The 21,543-nt window shown below is 42.7% G+C and overlaps 1 protein-coding gene across 1 annotated transcript in view; it reads left to right on the forward strand.

Annotated features, from left to right (window-relative positions):
* Window positions 1-583: 583 nt before the first annotated feature.
* Zranb3 (zinc finger RANBP2-type containing 3) overlaps window positions 584-21,543 on the forward strand; it is an 84,179-nt gene continuing 63,219 nt past the window's right edge. Inside the window, exons 1-3 of the mRNA XM_032915547.1 lie at window positions 584-762; window positions 3,632-3,863; window positions 7,024-7,109. Coding sequence (XP_032771438.1) covers window positions 584-762; window positions 3,632-3,863; window positions 7,024-7,109 — 497 coding nt within the window. The remainder of the gene's footprint in view (window positions 763-3,631; window positions 3,864-7,023; window positions 7,110-21,543) is intronic.

Here is a 21,543-nt window from a genome sequence, read left to right on the forward strand (position 1 = left end):
AAGTTGCTGGTGGTTGAGCCCAGTGCCTGCCACTCCCTGAGCAGGAGCTCTGCAGCTGAGCCACACCTACCCCAGCACAATTTACTCCTGTTCATCTATGGGCGTTTGGCTAGAAAGCCCCAGGTGAAGCAGATCTGAGCTGTCTTCAGTCTCTGACTATCTTAGAGACAACCTCTACAACAGTTCATTTAGGAGCCCTTGGGAAGAGTTTAGAACGGGTGGTGGGGATGGTGTGGAGATGGTCAAAGGGAAAACAGCACGAACCTGGGATCAGTTAGCTGTAGTTTAGGTAACTCAACCTCTCCAGCTTACTTTTCTTTGGAAAACATGTATGTTACATAACATGATTTTCTGCTAGATGGGTAAAGCATTTATTGTTATGGTGTCAAAAAGGAAAAGCTATAATATTTACATCTAGGGATCATCTGTCTTTAATAATAATTACAAAAAGCTTATTTAAAGCTTTAATTTTTATTAACTATAATTGGTATAAAATCATCGATTAATATTTTTTAACATGTGATCACTTCTTTTAGGATATATAGGCTTTGTTTGTAACATGCTCTTTGCACACATTGTTTAGATGGGCCTCGGGAAGACGATCCAGGCGATCGCAATTGCGTACTTCTACAAAGAGGAGTGGCCCCTGCTGATAGTCGTCCCCTCATCTCTAAGATACCCTTGGATAGAAGAGCTAGAAAAATGGATCCCAGAGCTAGAGCCAGAGGAAATCAATGTCATCACGAACAAAACTGACACTGGGTAAGAAGAACTCATTCGTCTTAAAGAAAAAAAAATCCGTGCTCTCATAATTTGGTTTGCTTTTGACTTTTTGGTACTGACGATGAAACTCAGGGCTTGATGCGTTTTGTTTGAGCTTTGGATGAAATACCAACCACCATCACCAAAAGAAGGTGATGTGTGTGATCTCTGTTACCTTTGACGCACGTTTAAAGTTAATGTAAAATACACATACTTTTAAAGGCATGTGTAATTATTTCTATATACCTTAAATATACTTAAAATGAATTAGTTCCCAGTTCAAAAATAAATTCCATTACTTTTTAAAACTAATATTGGGTGAGCTTTTATCAGCAATCCTGACATAGTTTTCTTTCCAGGTTGGTAATATGGTGGTTTCATGTATGACTCAACTTAACAGGTTTGATTTTATTGGGCTAATATACAATTTTGACATTTTAAATCTTGAAAACATTTGCTTTGTTTGATAATTATTTATAGTCCTTGCTCTAAAAATGTATTATAATATACTTAACTTTATCATTTGTTTCATTGTGCTTTGTGGCCACTGGACTACGTCAGCCTATTTGAATGTTATTGTATAGAATATGTAGTTGAATGATGCAAATTGAGGCAGGCAGTTGTGAGTTCAAGGCCAGCCTCGTCTACATAGTGAGTTCCAGTCCAGTAAGCGCTACCTAGTTAGACACTGTCTCAGAATGGGGAGGGTAGCCAGGCAGTGTTTACCTTTAACCCTAGCTCTCAGAGGGAGAGACATGCAGATCTCTCAGTTCGAGGCTAGCTTGGTCTACAGAGCCAGTTCCAAGATAGACAAATCTACACAGAGAAACCTTGTCTGGGCTGGGGGTGGGGAGCGTGACACAGAATTATCATTCCCTGGACTTTAAAAGTAACACAGCTATCAGAAATAAGTATCTGTTGGTTCTTAGAGCATCCTTGGTAATAGTTTTCAGAACTGTATTATCTAATACTGTGAATATAAACAGTGTTTGTAAGGATAGCATTGGCTTTCCTTAAGGTTTAACCTTGGAGACCTAACTTAATAGCATTCAGATACATGGATCCAAGAAAATTTACGCCCTACTTACATTATTATAATAAAATGTAGGCAATTCTTATGAATGCTCCAGAAAACTGCGTAAAATAGAAAAGACATAAATCTGGAGAATGCTGGCTTTTTAAGGCTTTCTTAACTTTTGTTAGCTGTACGTTACTTAAATGTCTATATTTACATTTTCTTAAGATCTGTCCTCTGTTATCTCTCTATCATTAGATAATCTTCATTATTTGGGAGGTAACACGTATGATTAACTAGTGGCAGTGGCTTTTGTTTCTATAATATTTGGGGTATGTTAGGTAGGACCACAACCCAGGAGTATACATTTCTGGAAGATGTTAGCCAAGGGCATAAAATGACTCGACATCTTCTCTATCCTTAAAGAAGCGGTTTTGGATATGTACCAACCGGCGTCAGTGTATATTAACTACATATAGAGATTACTCCTAGTGCCAGCGGGCGCTGAACTGTTACCCAGTGCCGATGTGTCAGAGTAGAAGCCACCGACATGGCTGCAGTGACCTTCACCCCCAATGTGTGGTGGCTTCCTCATAGGACACCCTAGTCAGCTCATAATATTAAGCCCATACTTCCTTCTGCTGTCCGAGCTCATGGAGGGAGCATACTTCTCTGTGTTACTTAGATATAGCCAAGCCTTCAAATGCCACCCATGAGTTAGGACTTTCCCCTCCTTCCCTGGAAGGTAGAATATGGGGCTGAGGACTTGGGGATGGCTATGAGGGTAAAGTACTTCTAACTCCAGCTCTAATGTAAATGGTGGGTGAACACGATGGCCTGCCTTTGTTTTCCCATTAGAGAGGTAGAGAAAGGAATATGACATAAAGGTGGGCTATTATGGTGGCCTGCCAGTAACCCCAGTCCTTGACTCGTGGAGAAAAAACAAAGGGGGAGGGGGCTGGGCAAGCCGGCTAGCTAGGCTAGCCAAATTGGAGAGCTGCGGGTCAGCAAGAGACCTTGTGTTAGTAAATGTGTGGAAAGAGGTGGGGGATGATACTTCATTTCTACCTCTGGCATCCATATGCATGTAAACAGGTGTATGCCTTCACACATCCATGTGCCCACATATACAAGCACACATGCAAAGAAAAAGAAAGCTGCAGATGAAGTCTGTCTTGTACTATTCCTTTGATGATAATAGAAAATGCAAAAGTGATATATTTAAGAGCTTGTCTCATTGCTGCATTCTACACTAGGAGCAAAGTGATTTATGGGTAAAGGTAAATGACACGCATCTCCTTCCCTCACCGGTCTCATACCGTGTGTATGGAAAGAGTTTATGATAGTAACTAAAGACATTTGCAGATGTGTGTATCATAGAGAGCAGGGGTCAATGGGCCACTTTATTTTAGCTCACTGGCCTGTGTATATAGGGAGGCTCCTCCTGATCTTTTACAACATCCCAGCTACTCAGGCTGCATCAGTTGAAGTGGAAAAGACCAGGAAGGCACAAGGGACAGCTCTGTTAGGTCCTGTCCTGACAAAATACCAACAGCACCCAGGTTGAAAATGAATGCATATAGTTAAAGTAAGATTCTCGTCCTAGTAAAATGTGGCTTTCTAGTTCTCAAATCTCCCAAAAGCCAGCCATTTGACCAGAGTTCTAAGTCTTGGTTTAACATATTTGAGAGCTGTAAAATCTGAGCTCTGTGAATAGTTAATGTCTAGCAGAACCATCTCTTATTTTTCTTATTTTTTACCCCCTTTCCTTTTTCCCCCTCCGAGAGTGTTATTTCCTTGTGATTTATTTATGGCTGAGACTTTGTCTTTAAGCAGGTGCGCTTTCTTTTCTAGGAGAATAGCGACCAGCAGAGTGACAGTTCTGGGCTACGGTCTCCTCACCACAGACGCAGAGACTTTGCTGGAGGCACTGGACAGGCAGAACTTCAAGGTCGTGATAGTGGACGAATCACACTACATGAAGTCCAGAACTGCTGCCCGCAGCAAGATTCTCCTGCCCGTAGTGCAGAAGGCCCAGAGAGCCATTCTTCTAACAGGAACCCCAGCTCTGGGAAGGCCTGAGGAGGTACTGGGAGTGCTATGCTTCAAGTAATAGGAAAGCTGAATCTGTCTTCTGCTTGGCAATTTTAAAGTCAGATGCCTCAAATGCCAGAAGAGTGCATTGGACATTTCCAGGACACTATCAATGATTAAACAATATTTTTATTATGACTGGGTTTTTAAAAATCTATTTTTAAGTCTTAGCCGTACTTACAAATATGGTTAAAACCGTTACTATAAGATTTCTTTTTCTTTTCTTCTTTTTTTCTTTCTTTTATTTGCTTGTTTGTTGGTTTTGACCCAAGGTATTATTATGTAGCTCTGGCTGGCCTCAAACCCACATCAATCCGCCTACTTCTTTCGTTTGAATGGTGGGATTAAAGGTGTACTTTAATCCAGCTATTATAAAATCTCTTTATAATTCTACTCTGATGACTGCACCCACACACCTTTAATCCCAAATAATGGAGGTTAAGTTAGTAGAAGGTTAAGTATCCATGTTTGAAAGTGGCATCTAGTTGAGGGGCAGACAAAGCGATGAATCAGATAAAGATTTGACAGAGTAGGATATGCCTAACTCTCATGAGATCAGAGAGGAAAGAAAGCTGATTTAAGAGAGGGGAGACAGTTTTTCCAGGACAGTTCTAGAGAGACATGTTGCAGAGAGAGAACAAGCTAGACACAGGTTAAGACATAATGAGGCAGAGAATGAGAAGGAGCCAGGAGATTAAAACTTATTGCTGAAGTTAGTTTGAGACCAAGCAGGGCAACTCAGTCAGAAGCCGAGAGGAGCCAGTTTGAATCAGTCAGTTTGGAGAGGAGTTTGAAACAGAGCAACTGAATTAAACTTAAACGTGCCACTCAGAGATCAGGAAGAACTAGGAAGGGGTGAGCTTATTCAGTAGTAAGAATGTTTCAGAGGCTGAAACATTGTAGTCCTAGATTAGATTGTACAGAAGCTAGAAGCTTCCAGAACTAGGCCTAGGTTAGCAGATGGAGATAGTAAGCCTCAGAGACAGCGATTACTACAGGAGAATAAAAGTTACATTTACATATATGTTTGTGTGTATGTGAGAGAGAGATGGGAGGGGAGGAGAGAGGGAGAGAGGAAAGGGGGAGGGAGGAGAGAGAGAGAGAGAGAGAGAGAGAGAGAGAGAGAGAGAGAGAGAGAGAGAGAGAGCTATCTTATTTTACTTTCAGGTGTTCTGGGCTAGCTGGCCAGTGAGTTTCCTCCAGAGATCTGTTTATACTGCATTGCAGAACTTTTCTGTGGTTCTTTTTCACTTTGGTAGCTACCCTTGGAAAGAAGAGACAAACTAAGGGCCACTATAGGCCAGGTAGACTAGAGGAACTTAATCTAGGGACAGTCATGTGTTTGGAGTGTCTTTCAGCCACTCTTAGTTCTTTCTGACCATTTGATCTTAGGAATCTGATTTCCTGGCATTCGGTTGTTTATAGTATCATTCTCTAATACCGTGGATCTCTATGGTGGTGGTGACATGTCCTCATGCATTCCTAATTTTAGTAAACTTTCTTTTCATTCACCAACTAACTAAAGTGTAGTCAGTGTTATTGATTGTTCTAAGAACTGACTTGGGTTTGCTGATTTTCTCTATTTTCTACTTTATTTTCAAATGCTTATAGTGTGTTTTCTTTGGTACTTGCCCTCTCATTTAGCATGAAAGTAGAAGATAGCTACTGCTTGCCAGTATCTGGTAGGAAGGCAAGAGGGCTTTGACTATTAATGGAGGTGGGTTTCTTTTTTTTTTTTGGGGGGGGGGTTCTTTTTAAGACAGTAACAACATTGTGCAAATATTGGTTGATACATAACTTTGTGACTGTGCCACTGAACTTCATACTTAAAGAGTGAACTGCTATATTAATCACCTCAATAAAACCATTATACTAAAGAGCCTATTAGACGTGACAGTAAAATGTTATTGTGTGCAGCCTATCAGAGTCGTGAAGTGGAAAACAACGTAATGGCACTATTGTCCCAAGTGGTAAACTTACATAGTATTCAGAGTTTACATCTAGGCTGGGAAGATAGCTCAGTGGTTACAATATTTAATGCACAAATGTGAGGCCGGCCTGGAGTTCAATTCCCAAGACCCCACATAAAAACCAGGCAGTTGTGGCAGCAGGCTATAATCCCAGTGTAGGAGGAGGAGACCAAGAATCCCCCAACAAGCTGGCTAGCCAGACCAGCAGAAATGCAAGTTTAGTGAGAGACTGCATCAATTTATAAAGTGCAAAATGATTTAAAAAAGACACCGATGTCAAAGCCTCACACACAGAGATATATAAGTCAAAAGAGAAGGAAGCCATTTAGTGGTATAGCAATTGCCACCATGCCTGAGACCTTGGGCTCTACCCCTCATACCAACTGATCATCTCTCAAGTTGTGTCACACAAAGCTCATCCAGTGGGAATGCAGCTGGAAGGTTGAGGGTCTGGTAGCATGCTTTTAATCCCAGCATTCGGGAGGTAAAGGCAGGAGGGTGGGCGTTCGAGGCCAGCCTGGGTACATAAGGGCTGCATAAATACCCCATTTCAAATGTACGTGCATGGACGGACAGATGGATAAACAGCTCACTGGTGCTCGTGTGTTGCGTCTATGCACAAGTGTGATTATATGAAATCACTAATATTCACAACTGTATAAAAGTCAGAAACAGCCTATCCATTCACTATCAGGCATATGTTTGAATGTTTTATCACATAGATACAATAATAGATGGTTATTCGTCCTTTTAAAGTTCTTTATTATTATAGTATACTGCTTATATACCTCTTAAAATTAAAATAAAAACTTGCCTATGACTTTTTACAGTAAGATTTTAGTTGTACCACAATATTATGATTGTCTATATGTGAATGAAAGTATATATACAGGGGCTGAGAGAGAGAGAGAGAAAGAGAGAGAGAGAGAGAGAGAGAGAGAGAGAGAGAGAGAGAGAGAGAGAGATGTGTGTATGCATACATACATACATATGCATATGTATGTTATATTTAAAAACAGATTATTGTTCTCCCTGGAGAATGATGGTAAAGAGGAAGGAAAGGCCTTGAAGAAAAAGAATTTTTGCTTTTATAATTGTTACCATTTTTATTCAATTCTTTTCTCATCACAGTAACTTACTGAGAATATTGTACTATATTGAGGACATTCGTGTTTGTTTCAGCTTTTCATGCAGATTGAGGCCCTTTTCCCACAAAGGTTTGGAACCTGGATGGAGTATGCTAAGAGATACTGCAATGCACATATCAGGTAAGATAACTGCTCTCCATAAGCCTTTATCTGGATATACTTAACACTCTAAATATTAAACACTCTCAACCAGCCCTTATTCCCTTGGCTTTCAAACTTGGTGCCCCTGTGGAAGAATTTCGTGAAGTAAACCTTGTCTGGGTAACCTACATATAATGTAAAAGAAATACCTCGGCATGGTGGCGCATGCCTTTAATGCCAGCACTTGGGAAGGAAAGCGGTAGAATATTGGAGGCTAGGCTTGCCTTCATGAGTCCTTGTCAAGGATGAAAGAAAATGCGTCTGTTCTTGATTATGTGCACGGAGGTGTGTTGCTACCGCCCTGCCTTTCATTTGACTGTGTGGGTGTCAGGTTTAGATGAGGCAGGTTTTGGTGTTACAGTGATGTCTTAGTTACTGCTCTGTTGCTGTGAAGAGACCCCATTACCACTGCAACTTGTGAAAGAAAGCATTTACTTAAGGGTCTGCTTACAGTATCAGATGGTGAATCTGTGACTAGCAGGGTGGGAGCAAGGTAGCAGGCAGGCAGCAGGCAGGCAGGCAGGCAGGCAGGCAGGCAGGCAGGTAGGCAGGCAGCAGGCAGGCAGGCAGGCAGGCAGGTAGGTAGGCAGGCAGCAGGCAGGCAGGCAGGCAGGCAGTCAGGCAGTCAGGCAGCAGGCAGGCAGACAGGCAGGCAGCAAGCAGGCAGCAGGCAGGCAGACAGGCAGCAGGCGGGCAGCAGGCAGGCAGGCAGCAGGCAGGCAGGCAGGCAGGCAGACGGGCAGGCAGCAGGCAGGCAGGCAGGCAGACAGACAGGCAGGCAGGCAGGCAGGCAGGCAGGCAGGCAGGCAGGCAGGCAGGCAGGCAGGCAGGCAAAGCCACAGCAGGAGCTGAAAGATTAGGTCTACACCTGATCCAACCAGCTTGAGGCAGGGAGCAAGGCTATGCCTGAGCCTTTGAAATCTCAGGCTAAATGTTTAATTTGCATGTCTGTCCTACTGTCTGTTTCTTGAACAGTATCTATCATAATAGCAGAAGTGTGTACCTCACTTTTCTCGAAGTATCTTGAAGCAAAATATTTCATCTCTGTGAAACATGTGATAGCGAAGGCTATCTTCTGTTTTCCTGCTTGCCAGATAGTCATTTCAAGATGAACATTGTGCTTCTCGCAGGCATTTTCTTTCATTCCATTTCTAATTATGTGGTCATCTGTGTGTCTGTGAACATAGGTCTCCGCACTTGTGAGAGGAGGTAGCCATGGAGACCAGAGTAGGGGAGTCAGATCTCCTGGATTTGGAGTTTTAGCCATCCAACATGGATACTGGTAGCTGAACTTAGAACCTTATGTGGTCGAAAGGGCTGCGCCATCTTCAGCCCTTTGAAGATGTTTTCTTCTACGTCCATTTCTGGAATCTTTTTAATCCTTAATTTCTTTACCTTGAAAGCACTGGGGTTCCATAAGCTTTGATTCAGATCAAGGCATCTCCTGGCATTTTAAGTTCGGCTGTGGGATGCTATATTTTCTCCCACAGTGTTTTTATTCTGGAGAGGTGTCATTTTCACACTATAATTTTACAGAATGCAAATTATGGATCCCTATTCCGGTCTAGACCCATATTTTATATTTAAAATGTCATGCTGCATTCAAAATAAAGTTAAGTGAAGAGCTCGATCGAGAGTGTCACTTTGTCTTTACAAAGCTTATTAAGTTCCTGAGTAACGGCCTGAAGAAGCATGCTAATGCAAATGCAGTCTGAAAAATGAACTTCGGGTATAAATAACCAAATACCGCATACCCCGTTTGATTTGATAGGCACAGAGGAAAGAGATTACTCAACCAGGATGCCTTACTCAGAATGCTACATGGTAGTCACTCTAGTGATTCTATTTTGAAGCAGCTATAAATGTGAATAAGACCTGGAGAATGAAGCACAGTGCATACATTGATCGACATTGGTTAAGCGAGAGAAGGCGTAGAGCCCACTTAGCCTCATGGGCACCTTCTAGGGTTAAATCACTTACCCCAATTTTATTTTCTTTTGTATTTCTCCACTTTTTCTTTGCAACATGAGAGACTTGAGAAGTGGCAACTTTACTTATAAACGGAAATGTTGTGAATAATCCGCCAAGCATCGTCTATCAGGAACTGTCTGTCCTTGGGTGTGAACCGGGTATTGTAGTACAAGCCTTGAACACCAGCACTGGGAAGGCAGAAGCAGGGGGATCTCTGGGTTTGAGGCTGTTCTGGTCTGCACAGTGAAGTCTAGGCCAGTCGGGGCTACCTAATAAGACACTGTCCCAAACCAAAAACAAAAATATGCTTTGGGAAGACATACCTGTCCTCTTACATTGTGCTTAGAACTTAAATTATCCCAGGAAGATTATGTATGTGGTCCTGGGTTCAGCCGTCAGTGTGGGAGCACATATTCCGTGCCAGTTCTTCTACCTCAGAGAATTAGTGGGGCTGGAGAGATGGCTCAGAGGTTAAGAGCACTGACTGTTCTTCCTGAGGTCCTGAGTTCAATTCCCAGCAACCACATGGTGGCTCACAACATCTGTAATGAGATCTGATGCCCCTCTTCTGGTGTGTCTGAAGATAGTTATAGTGTACTTATACATAAAAATTAAATAAATAAATAAATAAATAAATAAATAAATAAATAAATAAATAAATATTTTTAAAAGAGAGAGAGAATTAGTTGTCTAAATTTTCTTGAGAAGGTGAAATGCTAATTGATAATATATACACAAGGTGCAGTGTCCTCTGTGAGCATATTCAGGGTCATGTTCGCTGCCATATATTCCCCAGCACTGTGACATTTAGTGTTCTTCCTCTGGCTAAATACAGGACTGTCTATTCCACGAGCAAATGGCTCAGATCTGAAATAAATAGTTAATATACTGAATTCTCAAAGTATGTTGTGGAATAGTTAAATAAGATATAATATACATTCTGCATTTGTCTTTAGAAAGACTTCTGATTTTGAATCATCCTGTACTGAGTTGGTGTATGAGGTCATTTCATCCCACCCACTGCCTCTGGCTTGATTTTTAATTGATCCATTCATTCAAAAAATTACTTTTAGGAGGCTGGAGAGATGGCTTAGTGGTTAAAAATCCTGGATGTTCTCCCAGAAAACAGGTTCAATTCCCAGCACCTACATGACAATTAGTCATCTTGTAGAAGTTCCAACTTCTGCAAAGGATCCAACATCCTCTTCCGGCCTCCACAGGCAGTAGGCATACTTGGTCTTCACAGACATACATTCAGCCACATGTATAAGCCATCCTGCTCTAGGGATCAGAACGATTCAAGCTCTCACTGAATTTTCAAGTCCGGCACTAACCAGGTAGTTATGTATGAATGTCCTGGGAGGGTGGAGAGAGGAAGGGAAAGGCGATGGCTGAGCGTTCCCGTGTGAAGCAGTCAAGACAGTCAGAGTAATATATTTCTTTCCTTTGCAGGCAGTGGGAATTCTATATGCCAAAAACCACAACAAAAGAGACCACTGTGCCCTTGAGGAACTAAATATTCAGCTTAATGTTCTAGAGCGAAACTGAGGCCCCTAGACAAAAACAATTAGTCGGGAGTTAGGGAAAGATAGAGCTAGGGAGGAGTCAGCTTACAGTCTTGTTCATCAGCATGAATAGAAAGACATTGTGGGCGTCTTCCTCTCCTCTGTGTCTTTTGAGGCATTGGTTTGCAATAGAAATACATAAAAAAAAATGTACTATTTCACCATTTTAAGTATATAGTTTGGTAGCTTTGGATACATTCATATTGTCGGGAAACAGCTTCTCACTCTAGCACATTGCATCACCGTCATCTAAACCTCTGTAACCATTCAACAATGGTCTCCGCCTCCTCATTCCACCTCTGCGCTGTGAGGTTGTAAAGCATGGGGCGGTCTTGTGGAATCAGATTTACACATTTCCTTGTTGCTTTTAGGGCTGTATTTTTACATGGTCCAAAACTAAGAGAAGAGTAAGCAAAAGATTATTGTATTAAAAACATTAGCATTTTTGTCCTTTATAATTTTCACTATTTTTCTACATAGATATCTGTGTCCTCTTTTATAGTTGTGTGATGTCTTATTAAGATCGTAGCATGGTTTCAGAGATGTGAGGGAGTTTGCATTGAGAAGTGGCATATTGTTGGACCTATACCATAGGTTCTAGAGTGACAGGGCTTGTGGGAGCTTGCGTCTCAGGACATTTTTTTTTTATGAGAGACAGTTTATTGTGTTCAAAGAAATGGAGAAGTAGAGGTGGTCTGAACTTCTGCAGGATGGGAACTGAGACAGTGAGGTTAGTACCGCAGTCTTCCTAGCATTGCTGAGAAGCTGTTTGAGATCATAAACAGATTAGTAGTGGGGTCCGTACTCTCAATGGTGTATTTCCACAGCAGTGTGGTGTAGGTCAGAAGTATGCCTAGAGTCACATCTGTCTCATATTGGGAGTTTTGTATCAACTTATGATAGATCTAGGGCCTGAAGGACAAGTTATCCTGGGAAGACTCAGAAACCAGCATGGGCAAGGAAGGTATGAGAACAGGAAGGGATCATGACATGGACAAAGCAAACAGGCTCCTGCCCAGAACATTGCAGTGAGAAGGGTAGAGAGTGGGGTGAGTGAGCAGGTGCCCTAACAGAATGAACAGAGACCAGAATTGTTATTACTTTAGTTTCTCCTCCTGTGCTGTATTTAATAAGTCAGAACTCTGAAATAAAGACATTTATTCCACAAAATATCAGTATTTTCACAATAGAATAAAGTAAACATTGTTTCTGTCTATTACTTCCTGTCAGTGGTTGACATTATAAATTATAATGTTCCATTATAAATAGTTGACATTATAAAGTTTCTGACTCACCTAAATACTTGCCTGCATGCTTATTGGAAACTTCCGTACCTTTTCTCAGTAGGATTTCACGTTTTCCTTCCTTTTCTTGAGATATTTCAGTTTGTATTCCCTTCTTTCATAAAAGGCTGGATCATTTTAGTGAGCAGTTAGACATTCTTTTAATGTTCAATTTTCTTTCTGGCATTTTACTAACAGAATTTTGGCATCCTTGCAATATTTAGTAAAATCTTCACCTTGTCAAGAACACCTTTCTCTGTCCTTTTCTCTCATTTTTAGGGTCAGAAAATCTTTTACAACTTGTCTGAGATGCTGTCCTGCAGGGGCCATCCAGCATGATCTTGGCAGGTAGATAAGAAGGCAGCCACATGGCTGGAACAGAAAGGAAGTCATTATTTAAAACATAGTTTGACTTTAATTATCCTAAATTATGCATATGGGGAGAGGGAGTTGTGCACATGAGTACCGGGGAGGCCAGAGGCAGTGATTCCCTGGAACTGTAGTTACAGCAGGCACAGGCGATGGAGAGCCGTCTCACACAGGTAGGAATTGAACTCCTGTCATCTGCAGGAGCGGAAAGCTCTGTTCAGTATTGAGCCTCCAAGCACAGAACTTCTTAGTGTTCCAGGTAGAGCTGGTTCACGACAAGGTTATAGCTGTGGAAGTAGGGTGCTGGATGTAGACATGAGAGGCTGACGAAGACAAAAAGAGCAAGGATATAACAGGGAAGTAAAAGTCACTCTCAAGAAGCATTGTCCCCGGGGTTGGGGATTTAGCTCAGTGGTAGAGTACTTGCCTAGCAAGTGCAAGGCCCTGGGTTCGGTCCTCAGCTCCAGGGGGAAAAAAAAAAGAAGCATTGTCCCCACCAGGCAGTGGCAATACACATCTTTAATCTCAGTACTCAGGAGGCAGAGGCAGGTGATTCTCCATGAGTACGAGGCCCGCCTGGTCTATACAGTAAGTTCTATGATAGCCAAGGATACACTGAGAAACCCCGTCTCAAAAAAACTAAGAAAAGACAGGAAAGAAAAAAACACTTTTCTTTTTTGCGTAAGATTTTTATTATAATTTTATTATTTTTTGAGTTTATAATTCCATCATTTCTTCCTTCCCTTTCTCCCTCCATTACCTCCCATCTACCACCACCACCCCTCAAACTCATAGCCTCTTTTTCTTTAATTTTTGCTGTGTGTGTGTGTGTGTGTGTGTGTGTGTGTGTGTGTGTGTGTGTGTGTGTTCCTAATATGAGCACAACCTCCTCAGGCCATATAATGTTACTTATTATACACGTATGTTTCATGGCTGACGGTTTCCTTTTGGATAACCAGTTGATATGCTCTTCTCTAGGAAGAGTTCTTAGTTCTTTGTCTAGGGTTGAAGGCCCGAGCTTTCTTTCCCCCTTCCATGTCAGTATGTCTGTCAGTGTCACCCTTGTTCCTTAAGTATTTTAAAAAATAAAAATGTGACGTATCTGGGAAACGGTAACCAGAGTAACGAGAGGATTTCCTGGTCAGCTCCACCATTGCCTCGGATTATTGACTGCCTGCTACGTTTAAGACATTATTTCAGGGTTGCAAGTGACACAGAGACAAACGACAGTGCTCCATCTTACAAAGCTTACTGGAATTTGAGAGAAGACCTTAGGGGAATAAGTCCATATTTAAAGACCTTCATGGGTTAAGGGAATTAGGCTTTTGTCGTTGTGTCACCAAAGGGAACACTAGTCCTATACATTCTCACATATGTAAACTGGTCCTGAGGACCAAAGCCTGGGCCGCATGCTCATAGGACAAGCACATTACTGAGCTGTGTTCCTACACAGCTAGGATCGTTTCCTAGCTTCTTCCTGAAATGATGGTAGGACTTGAGAGTTAGTCCACCTCGACCCAGTGCTCTCTCCTTTTAGATTGCTGATTGACAATTCAATGTTTCCACTAAATGCAGGCGTCAGGCTGTCCTTCCTCAACACAGACACCCAGCAGCTGTAAGTGAAGGAAGCCTTATTTTCCCAGCTCTGTTGTTCTAGTGCCTACTTTTCGTCATCGATGCACAATACCCCCTTGTTGCACCTGGGGAGAGTCATAGGCATAGCCACATATATCCATATGTAATTTCTAATAAAGAATCCACTACAATGCAGAGAGAAATAAAGCTTAAGGAAACTATAAAGGTGTACTTCAATGTGTGAATAGGAAAAGACTACATTAGAGCACAATTTAAAAATGAGTGTAATAAATAAGTTTATATTTATGGTTATATGAAATCTGAAACCTCATCAGTTGTGATGTTGTGCACTATTATTTTATATGCCACCAGAGATTAATTTCTGAAGTTAAACTGGTGCTCATCTGTAATGTCTAGGTATGGAAAATTAGAGAAATAGAAACCATAACATTGGTGAAGATGTAGCGCGTTTAGAAGTGAGGATATTGCTGTTTGCATGGGAGCTACTATGTCACAGCTGTGTTCAGATGGTAGCCTGTTCTATAAACATTCACATCGTAGCTAGTAAATGACAGTTACGCGTGTCACAGCTTAGCCACCAGAGTGCCTTCGGGGTCAGCAGCATGGTTCTCCACACTGACGGACCATTCTGAGTTGAGCTTCCAACAAAATGTATGAAATTCCTTTTAGTGAGCATCACTTACAATTTCTAGAAAATTCACTGTGTGATTAACTTACATAGCAACACTTCATTGCTACAGTCCTAAGTTCTTAGCCCTCATCTCCTGTTCTCAGACATAAAATGATTGGATTTATTACCTCAGTCCTGCTTGCTTTATACCTTTGTTCTGTTTCTGGGCTGCAGAGATATTTGTCTTGTCTTAGTCCCCGAGTGCGAACTTTTGTTTTCCCTTCATGTTTCATCCAGCCTGATTTTGAAGCCAGGAGCATACATCAAAGTCTCCACACTGTGTGAAATCTTTTCATTTAGTCTTTGAAGTTATGTGTATGCATTGCCTTAGTAAAAATTACTCTTTTAAAATATAGCTCTGAGCTGTCTCTGGTGGCATGGGTGTAGGTGACCCAGCCCTGATGGCAGGAGAGCTGACCCTGACCCCTGCCAGCTGTGGTATTAGGTGAGCTAGCCTAGGCAATGCTGGAGAGCTCACCCTGGTGATGTGGGTGCAGGAGAGCTGGCAGGCTGAACAACTTAGCCACCACCCAGGTCCAGATCCAGAACTTTGAGTTGGCCCACCCCAGCATCTGCCCCATCCATGATCTGCTGGAGCATGTGAAGGGACGACCATCCAGAACGGTAGGCACAGGATCTCCATGACACAGGGCAACAACAGGATATCTGAGAGGAGTCCCAGTGAGGACCCAGTAGTGATGGCGTGGCAATAGCCAGAGGCCTTGAACTCAGTGTAATGAACATTTGCAAGTGAAGATGTGTGGACAAGAGGGTGTATTGTGTGACACACTGTGCCACTCTACTGCATGACAAGATTTCTTGTTCCTGTTGCTGTTCTTTGTTTGTTTGTTTTACTTTATTTTTTTAATTGTATTGTTTTGGGGGGGCAGGAGGGAGGTTGCAAGAGCAGAGGAGAGATCCAAAGGAACAGGGGGTGAGTGGGGTGGGGGATGATGTGAAATTCATAAGGAATGAATACAAAGTTAAATATTGACATAGAATAATCTAGAAAACAGTAGCTAAGTGTCATGTGCTAGTCAAAAAGCAATTTTTGACTAGCAGGTTTGATTGAGGTGCTCCTGTAATCTCAACAATGAAAGGTCATCCTTGGGAACATACATACTGAACTCCAGATCACCCTGGGCTACAGGAGACCCTGTCTTTAACTGTTAAAACACACACACACACACACACACACACACACACACACACACACACACACACACGGAAAGAGGGAGGCTGGAGAGAGGGAAAAGAAAGGGAGAAGGGGTGGGGCAGGAGACAGTGACTGCAACAAAATGTGTACACGGTCCCTTGCTCCTTGCTGGCCCAGAGAAACCTGTGAATGCTACAAAGGGAGTTCTTCGTGTGCACCAAGAACCTCTGTGACTGACATAAGCCCAGTTCTGCGTCTGCCACACTCTTCTCTGTGCACTGCTGCATACTGCTGGGTTTTTAGCCTCCACATTTTGCTGCTAGAAGCAAGTAGTAAAACATGGTGCTTGTACATGGTACTCGGTTCATATGAAAATCTTATGCTTTCATAAGATTTTTTATCTTTAGTTATGTGTATATGTGTGTATCTGTGAGCTGGTGTGTTCACATGAGCACAGTGACTTCCGAGGCCAGAACAGGGCTTCAGAGCCTCCGGAGCTGGAGTTAGAGGGTTGTGAGCTGCCCGACATGACTTCTGGTCCTAGGAAAGCACTGGTCCTGGGAAAGCACTGGTCCTGGGAAAGCACTGGTCCTGGGAAAGCACTGGTCCTAGGAAAGCATTGGTCCTGGGAAAGCACTGGTCCTAGGAAAGCAAGCACTGGTCCTAGGAAAGCACTGGTCCTGGGAAAAGCACTGGTCCTGGGAAAGCACTGGTCCTAGGAAAGCACTGGTCCTGGGAAAGCACTGGTCCTGGGAAAGCACTGGTCCTGGGAAAGCACTGGTCCTGGGAAAGCACTGGTCCTGGGAAAGCACTGGTCCTGGGAAAGCACTGGTCCTGGGAAAGCACTGGTCCTGGGAAAGCACTGGTCCTGGGAAAGCACTGGTCCTGGGAAAGCACTGGTCCTAGGAAAGCACTGGTCCTGGGAAAGCACTGGTCCTGGGAAAGCACTGGTCCTGGGAAAGCACTGGTCCTGGGAAAGCAGTCTGCACTCTAAACGGCTGCTCTGTTTAGGGAAGAAACAGTACATAGTAGATAGACTGACAACTCAGCCGCCGTCCAACCCACAGCGCTCATGTCACTGCTGACTCTCAGATATATTCTCTCCATCATGGTGTGACGGACAAGCTAAAGACTGCATCTTTTGTCTGTGTGTTTTTAATTTTTTTATTTTTATTTTTTTTTTCGGAGCTGGGGACCGAACCCAGGGCCTTGCGCTTGCTAGGTAAGCGCTCTACCACTGAGCTAAATCCCCCAACCAATTTTTTTATTTTTTATTAAAATATACCTACATCATTTCTTCATCCAAATACTTCTGTGCCCCCTCCCTGCTCCCTCTCAAATCCGTAAGCTCTTTTTCCTCTAATTATTATTGTTACACATACTCACACACAAAATTGTATTTATACATTAATACATTCCAATACTTATTGTATTTAGTTTTTATATATGGGGAGGAGAGAAGGAGCAAGAGAGAGAGAAGACACACTAATGGGCTGTACAGAAATAAATGCATAAGTACAACTCCGCTGCCTGATGTTGCTTCCAAGTGTACGCTTACAGGGCTTAGCACTGGGTACTGAGGAATCATCTAGGGCTCCTCCCTGGGCAGGACTAGCTCTCCCTCACTCAGCACTGCTTAGTGTCAGTAGCTCTCCATCTAGGAGTGGGGCCCAGAGGGATTTCCCCGTCCACTTTGGTGTGTCTGTGGTGCTGTCATTGTCTAGGTCTTCTGTGGGCAGCATTTACTGCTGAGATTTCATGGGTGGAGTTCCTTTGTCATACATAGAAGGCAGTCTTACAAAATCCCTGGTCGTGTGTCTCTCACAATCATTCCAAGCCCTCTTGGGTGTGGGGGTTGTGTTGTAAATGTATCAGGTGAGGCTGGCCACCCCACAGTCAGTTATTCTCTTCTGTAATGGTCTCTGCTACTGCCAAACGACGCTTTACTGGTGAAAAGAGAGAAGTTCTCTAATCAGGTTGGCTGGAGCACATCAAATATAAATGATAAGCAAAGATGTCAATGAGAACAAGGAGCTAAGCTTCACGATTATGAGTACAGAAGTGAACACTGAAAAAAGGGAATCCTAGGGCGATAAACTGAGGGCTCACTTCCTTTAGTGACATTTGATGGGTACCATCTACTCTCCAAAATTAATAAGACACTTGGTACAGAATAGGGTTTCCAGATTGGGTTTTTTAAAAGGCACCGATGGACTTAAATAGGTAAAGTGTTTGCCACACAGTCTTAACCAAGTCTGAGTTTGATTCTTGGAGCCCACATAAAGGTGAAAGGAGAGAACCAACTCCCAGAAGTTGACCTGTGATTTCCACATGTGTCCCATGTACACACACACACACACACACACACACACACACACACACACACACACACGTAGATAGATAGATAGATAGATAGATAGATAGATAGATAGATAGATAGATGATTAAAACTAAAAGTGCCTATAGTCTAATTACTTCTACCCTGAAAGTTTATTCTGCATACCAATATCCAGTCAGTTACCATGCCCTGCAGACTCTGTTGCCTTATTTATTTTACTTTGTTTTCGTTTTTGTGACAGAAAAGAGTCTATGTTCTCCTGAGTAGGCTAAAACTCGCTATGTAGACCAGGTGCCCTCACAATTGCAGTAAACCTGCCTCTCCCTCAGCACTGGGTCCGATGTCTTTTTTCAAGATGATTTTATATGGATTTTTGTTTGTTTTGCTTTGTTTTGTCTGTTTTGTTGACAGGGTTTCTCTGTATAGCCCTTACTGCCCTGAAACTTGCTGTGTAGACCAGACTGACCTCAAACTCAGAGATCTGCTTGCCTCTGCCTCCTGAATGAGGAGATTAAAGATGTGTAGTACCACGACAGGCTTCATTTTGTATGGAATTTCAAGGGACCCAGAAAAAACTAAACATTAAAAAGGAAAATTGGCTAGAAGGCTCTGTTAAATCGCAACAGTGTGGTAGTTATTGGAGAGCAGATATCTAGGGCTGGCGAGATGACTCATCTGGGGAAGGCCCTTGCTGCCAAGCCTGACTTTGATTCCCAGGTTCCACCTGGTGTAAAGGAGTGAAGTGACTCACGGCTGGTTGTTTGACTTCCTCAGTACCACACCACATACAAAATATATAAATGCAATGGAAATGTTGACGAGAGAACAGATACCCATACAAGTAGGGTAGAAGAGCCCAGAAACGAACCCACCCACTTATAATAAATGAACTTTTTAATTTTTAAAGATTTATGTATTCATTATAGATAAGTATACTGTAGCTGTGTTCAGACACACCAGAAGAGGGCATCAGATCTCATTACAGATGGTTGACAGCCATCACGTGGTCGCTGGGATTTGAACTCAGGACCTCTGGAAGATCTCTCCAGCCCAATAAAGGGACTGTTAACAAAAGACATTCATAGCTGGGTGGTGGTGGTGCATGCTTTTAATCCCAACATGGGGGCTGAGGGTTGCACAGAGGCAGGCAGATATTTGTGAGTTCAAGGCCAGCCTGGTTTACAGAGTAAGTTTCAGGGCTATACAGAGAAACCCTGTCTTGAAAAAAATCAAGTTGGGGGTGGGTGTGGGAATAAAAAGACATTCATGTGGTGACATTCTGGGACAACTTAATAGCCATTTGAAAGCTAGGATGTATACACCATATGTAAAAATTCAGTCCAAAAACTTCCAAGAATTGAATGCAAAATCAGCACCTAGATAGAAGACCTTACAGGAGAGCATCGCGATAAATCTTCATGCTTACAAATTACTTAGGCATTCCTAGCTAGGATGCTGACATCAGGGACAATGGATGAAGTCTGTTCTATCAAAATCAATACCTTCAGTTCTTACTGACATACCATGAAGAACTTGAGCTGGGCATGATGGTACATGCTGATGGTACACTGCTTAGTGGCTGAGGCAGGAGGATCAAAAGTTTGAGATCAGCCTGGATACTTTGAAAAGATTACCCACAGAATGGAAAAAATATTTGCAAATTGTGTCCTTGATAGATGGCACATGTTTAATATGTAGATAACTCCTTTTTTTCTTTTCTTTTCTTTTTTTCGGAGCTGGGAACCGAACGCAGGGTCTTGCGCTTGCTAGGCAAGCGCTCTACCACTGAGCTAAATCCCCAACCCCTAGATAACTCTTAGAACTCGGTGCTAAAGCCAACTCAGTAGAAACGGGCAAGTGATTTGAGTAGACATTCCTCAGTAAATGATACATAATTACCACCAAACAGATCTTAAAATTCTTGCTAGCAGTCCCCAGAGAATACAATTGGAAACTATAAGAGATAAACTCTATACTTGGCAAGACACCGAGGACCAGATGACAAGGACAGCGAGGGTGTGGAGAAATTGTAACTCTCGTAGACCGCTGCTGGACATGTCATGTGGTATGTCCCTGGCTCCCTCCCTGTTACACTGTTGATAGCGGTGTAAATTGCTTTTGAAACCTAGTTATTCCTTCAGGAATTAAACAGAGTTACTGTTTTAGTCTTTCCGTGCCTAGCATATACCCAAGAGAAATGGAAGTGTGTGACAGAGCAGCTCTATCTGTAAAATACGAAACTTGGGAACAAACCAGATGCCCATTAGTGGGGAAATGGCTAAAAACACTTGCAGTCTGTTTGTACCGTGCAGTTTTTTTCAGCCCCTAAAAGGGGTGAAAGATACATTAATGCTGCTGCACAAAGGGATTTTAAAAAACAGTGTTTAGTCAAGGAAGCCATAGAGGAGCGTGTAGTGTAGTTCCACTCAAAATAAGTCAGCAGGCAACTTGACAGGGACAGAAACTGGACAAGTAACTGTGTGTGACAGTCACACTCTTAAGCCCAGGATAGCCAGGCCTCTCTATTTTCCCTGTCTCAAAAAAAAAAAAGGTAAGTAGTGTTTGTTTAAAGTATGGGTCAAGTTCTTTCTTTTTTTCTTCCTTCCTTTTTTTTTCTTTTCTTTTTTTTTTTCCCAACATGGCTCATGTAACCCAGGCTGCCCTCGAACTCATTATGTAGACAAGAATGACCTTGAACTTCTGATCTTTCTACCTCCACCGCCTGAGTGCTGGAGTTACAGGCGTGTGCAGCCATGATGTATGTGGCGCGGGGGCTAGAACATATATGCCAGGCAAGCGTGCAGCTGAGCAACATCCCCAGCCAAAGACATGCGGTTCCTTCCTGAGGTGATAAAAAACATTCTAAAAACTCGTGATAGTTATATCTATGCATATAATAAAAATCACCGTGTAGTTGGAGTGTATTGTATGGGAGTATGAATTGTGTCTCAATAGGGCTGTTTTGAAAGATAGGTTAGTTGGGCTGGTGTGGTAGCTAAGCAGGTAAGGAGCCCACATGGGGTAAGAGAGAACCGACCTCCACACATCGTTGTCTGATCTCCACACAGGCACCGTATCTCATAACTTCTCAAGAAGTTATACTCACTGTCAGATACAATGGCAGACGGTTGCTGATGGGCGGTGGCTCTCCAGCCCCTGTGCACCATTTCCCCTCTCTTCTCAGACCTGAGGTTAAGAATACTTACTTTTTTAAGACAGGGTCTCCCTTGCCAGCCCTTTCCTGGAACCACCCTTACTTCCTAAGTGGTGGTATTGGTTAAAGGAGTGCACCCGCTCCCAGCCCCACCCCCTCTAATGGAATATTTTTGTTCTTTGAGAATTTCATGTATGCATACAATGTGTTCTGATCGTATCCCCCTTTCCTTGCCCTAGCTCCTCCCTGACCCACCCCACCCCACTTCCCAAGCTTCCAGTGTTCTTTAGAGTCAGTGCCACCTTCAGCTT

Source organism: Rattus rattus, chromosome 10, assembly GCF_011064425.1.
Source record: "Rattus rattus isolate New Zealand chromosome 10, Rrattus_CSIRO_v1, whole genome shotgun sequence".
NCBI classification, from domain to species: domain Eukaryota; kingdom Metazoa; phylum Chordata; class Mammalia; order Rodentia; family Muridae; genus Rattus; species Rattus rattus.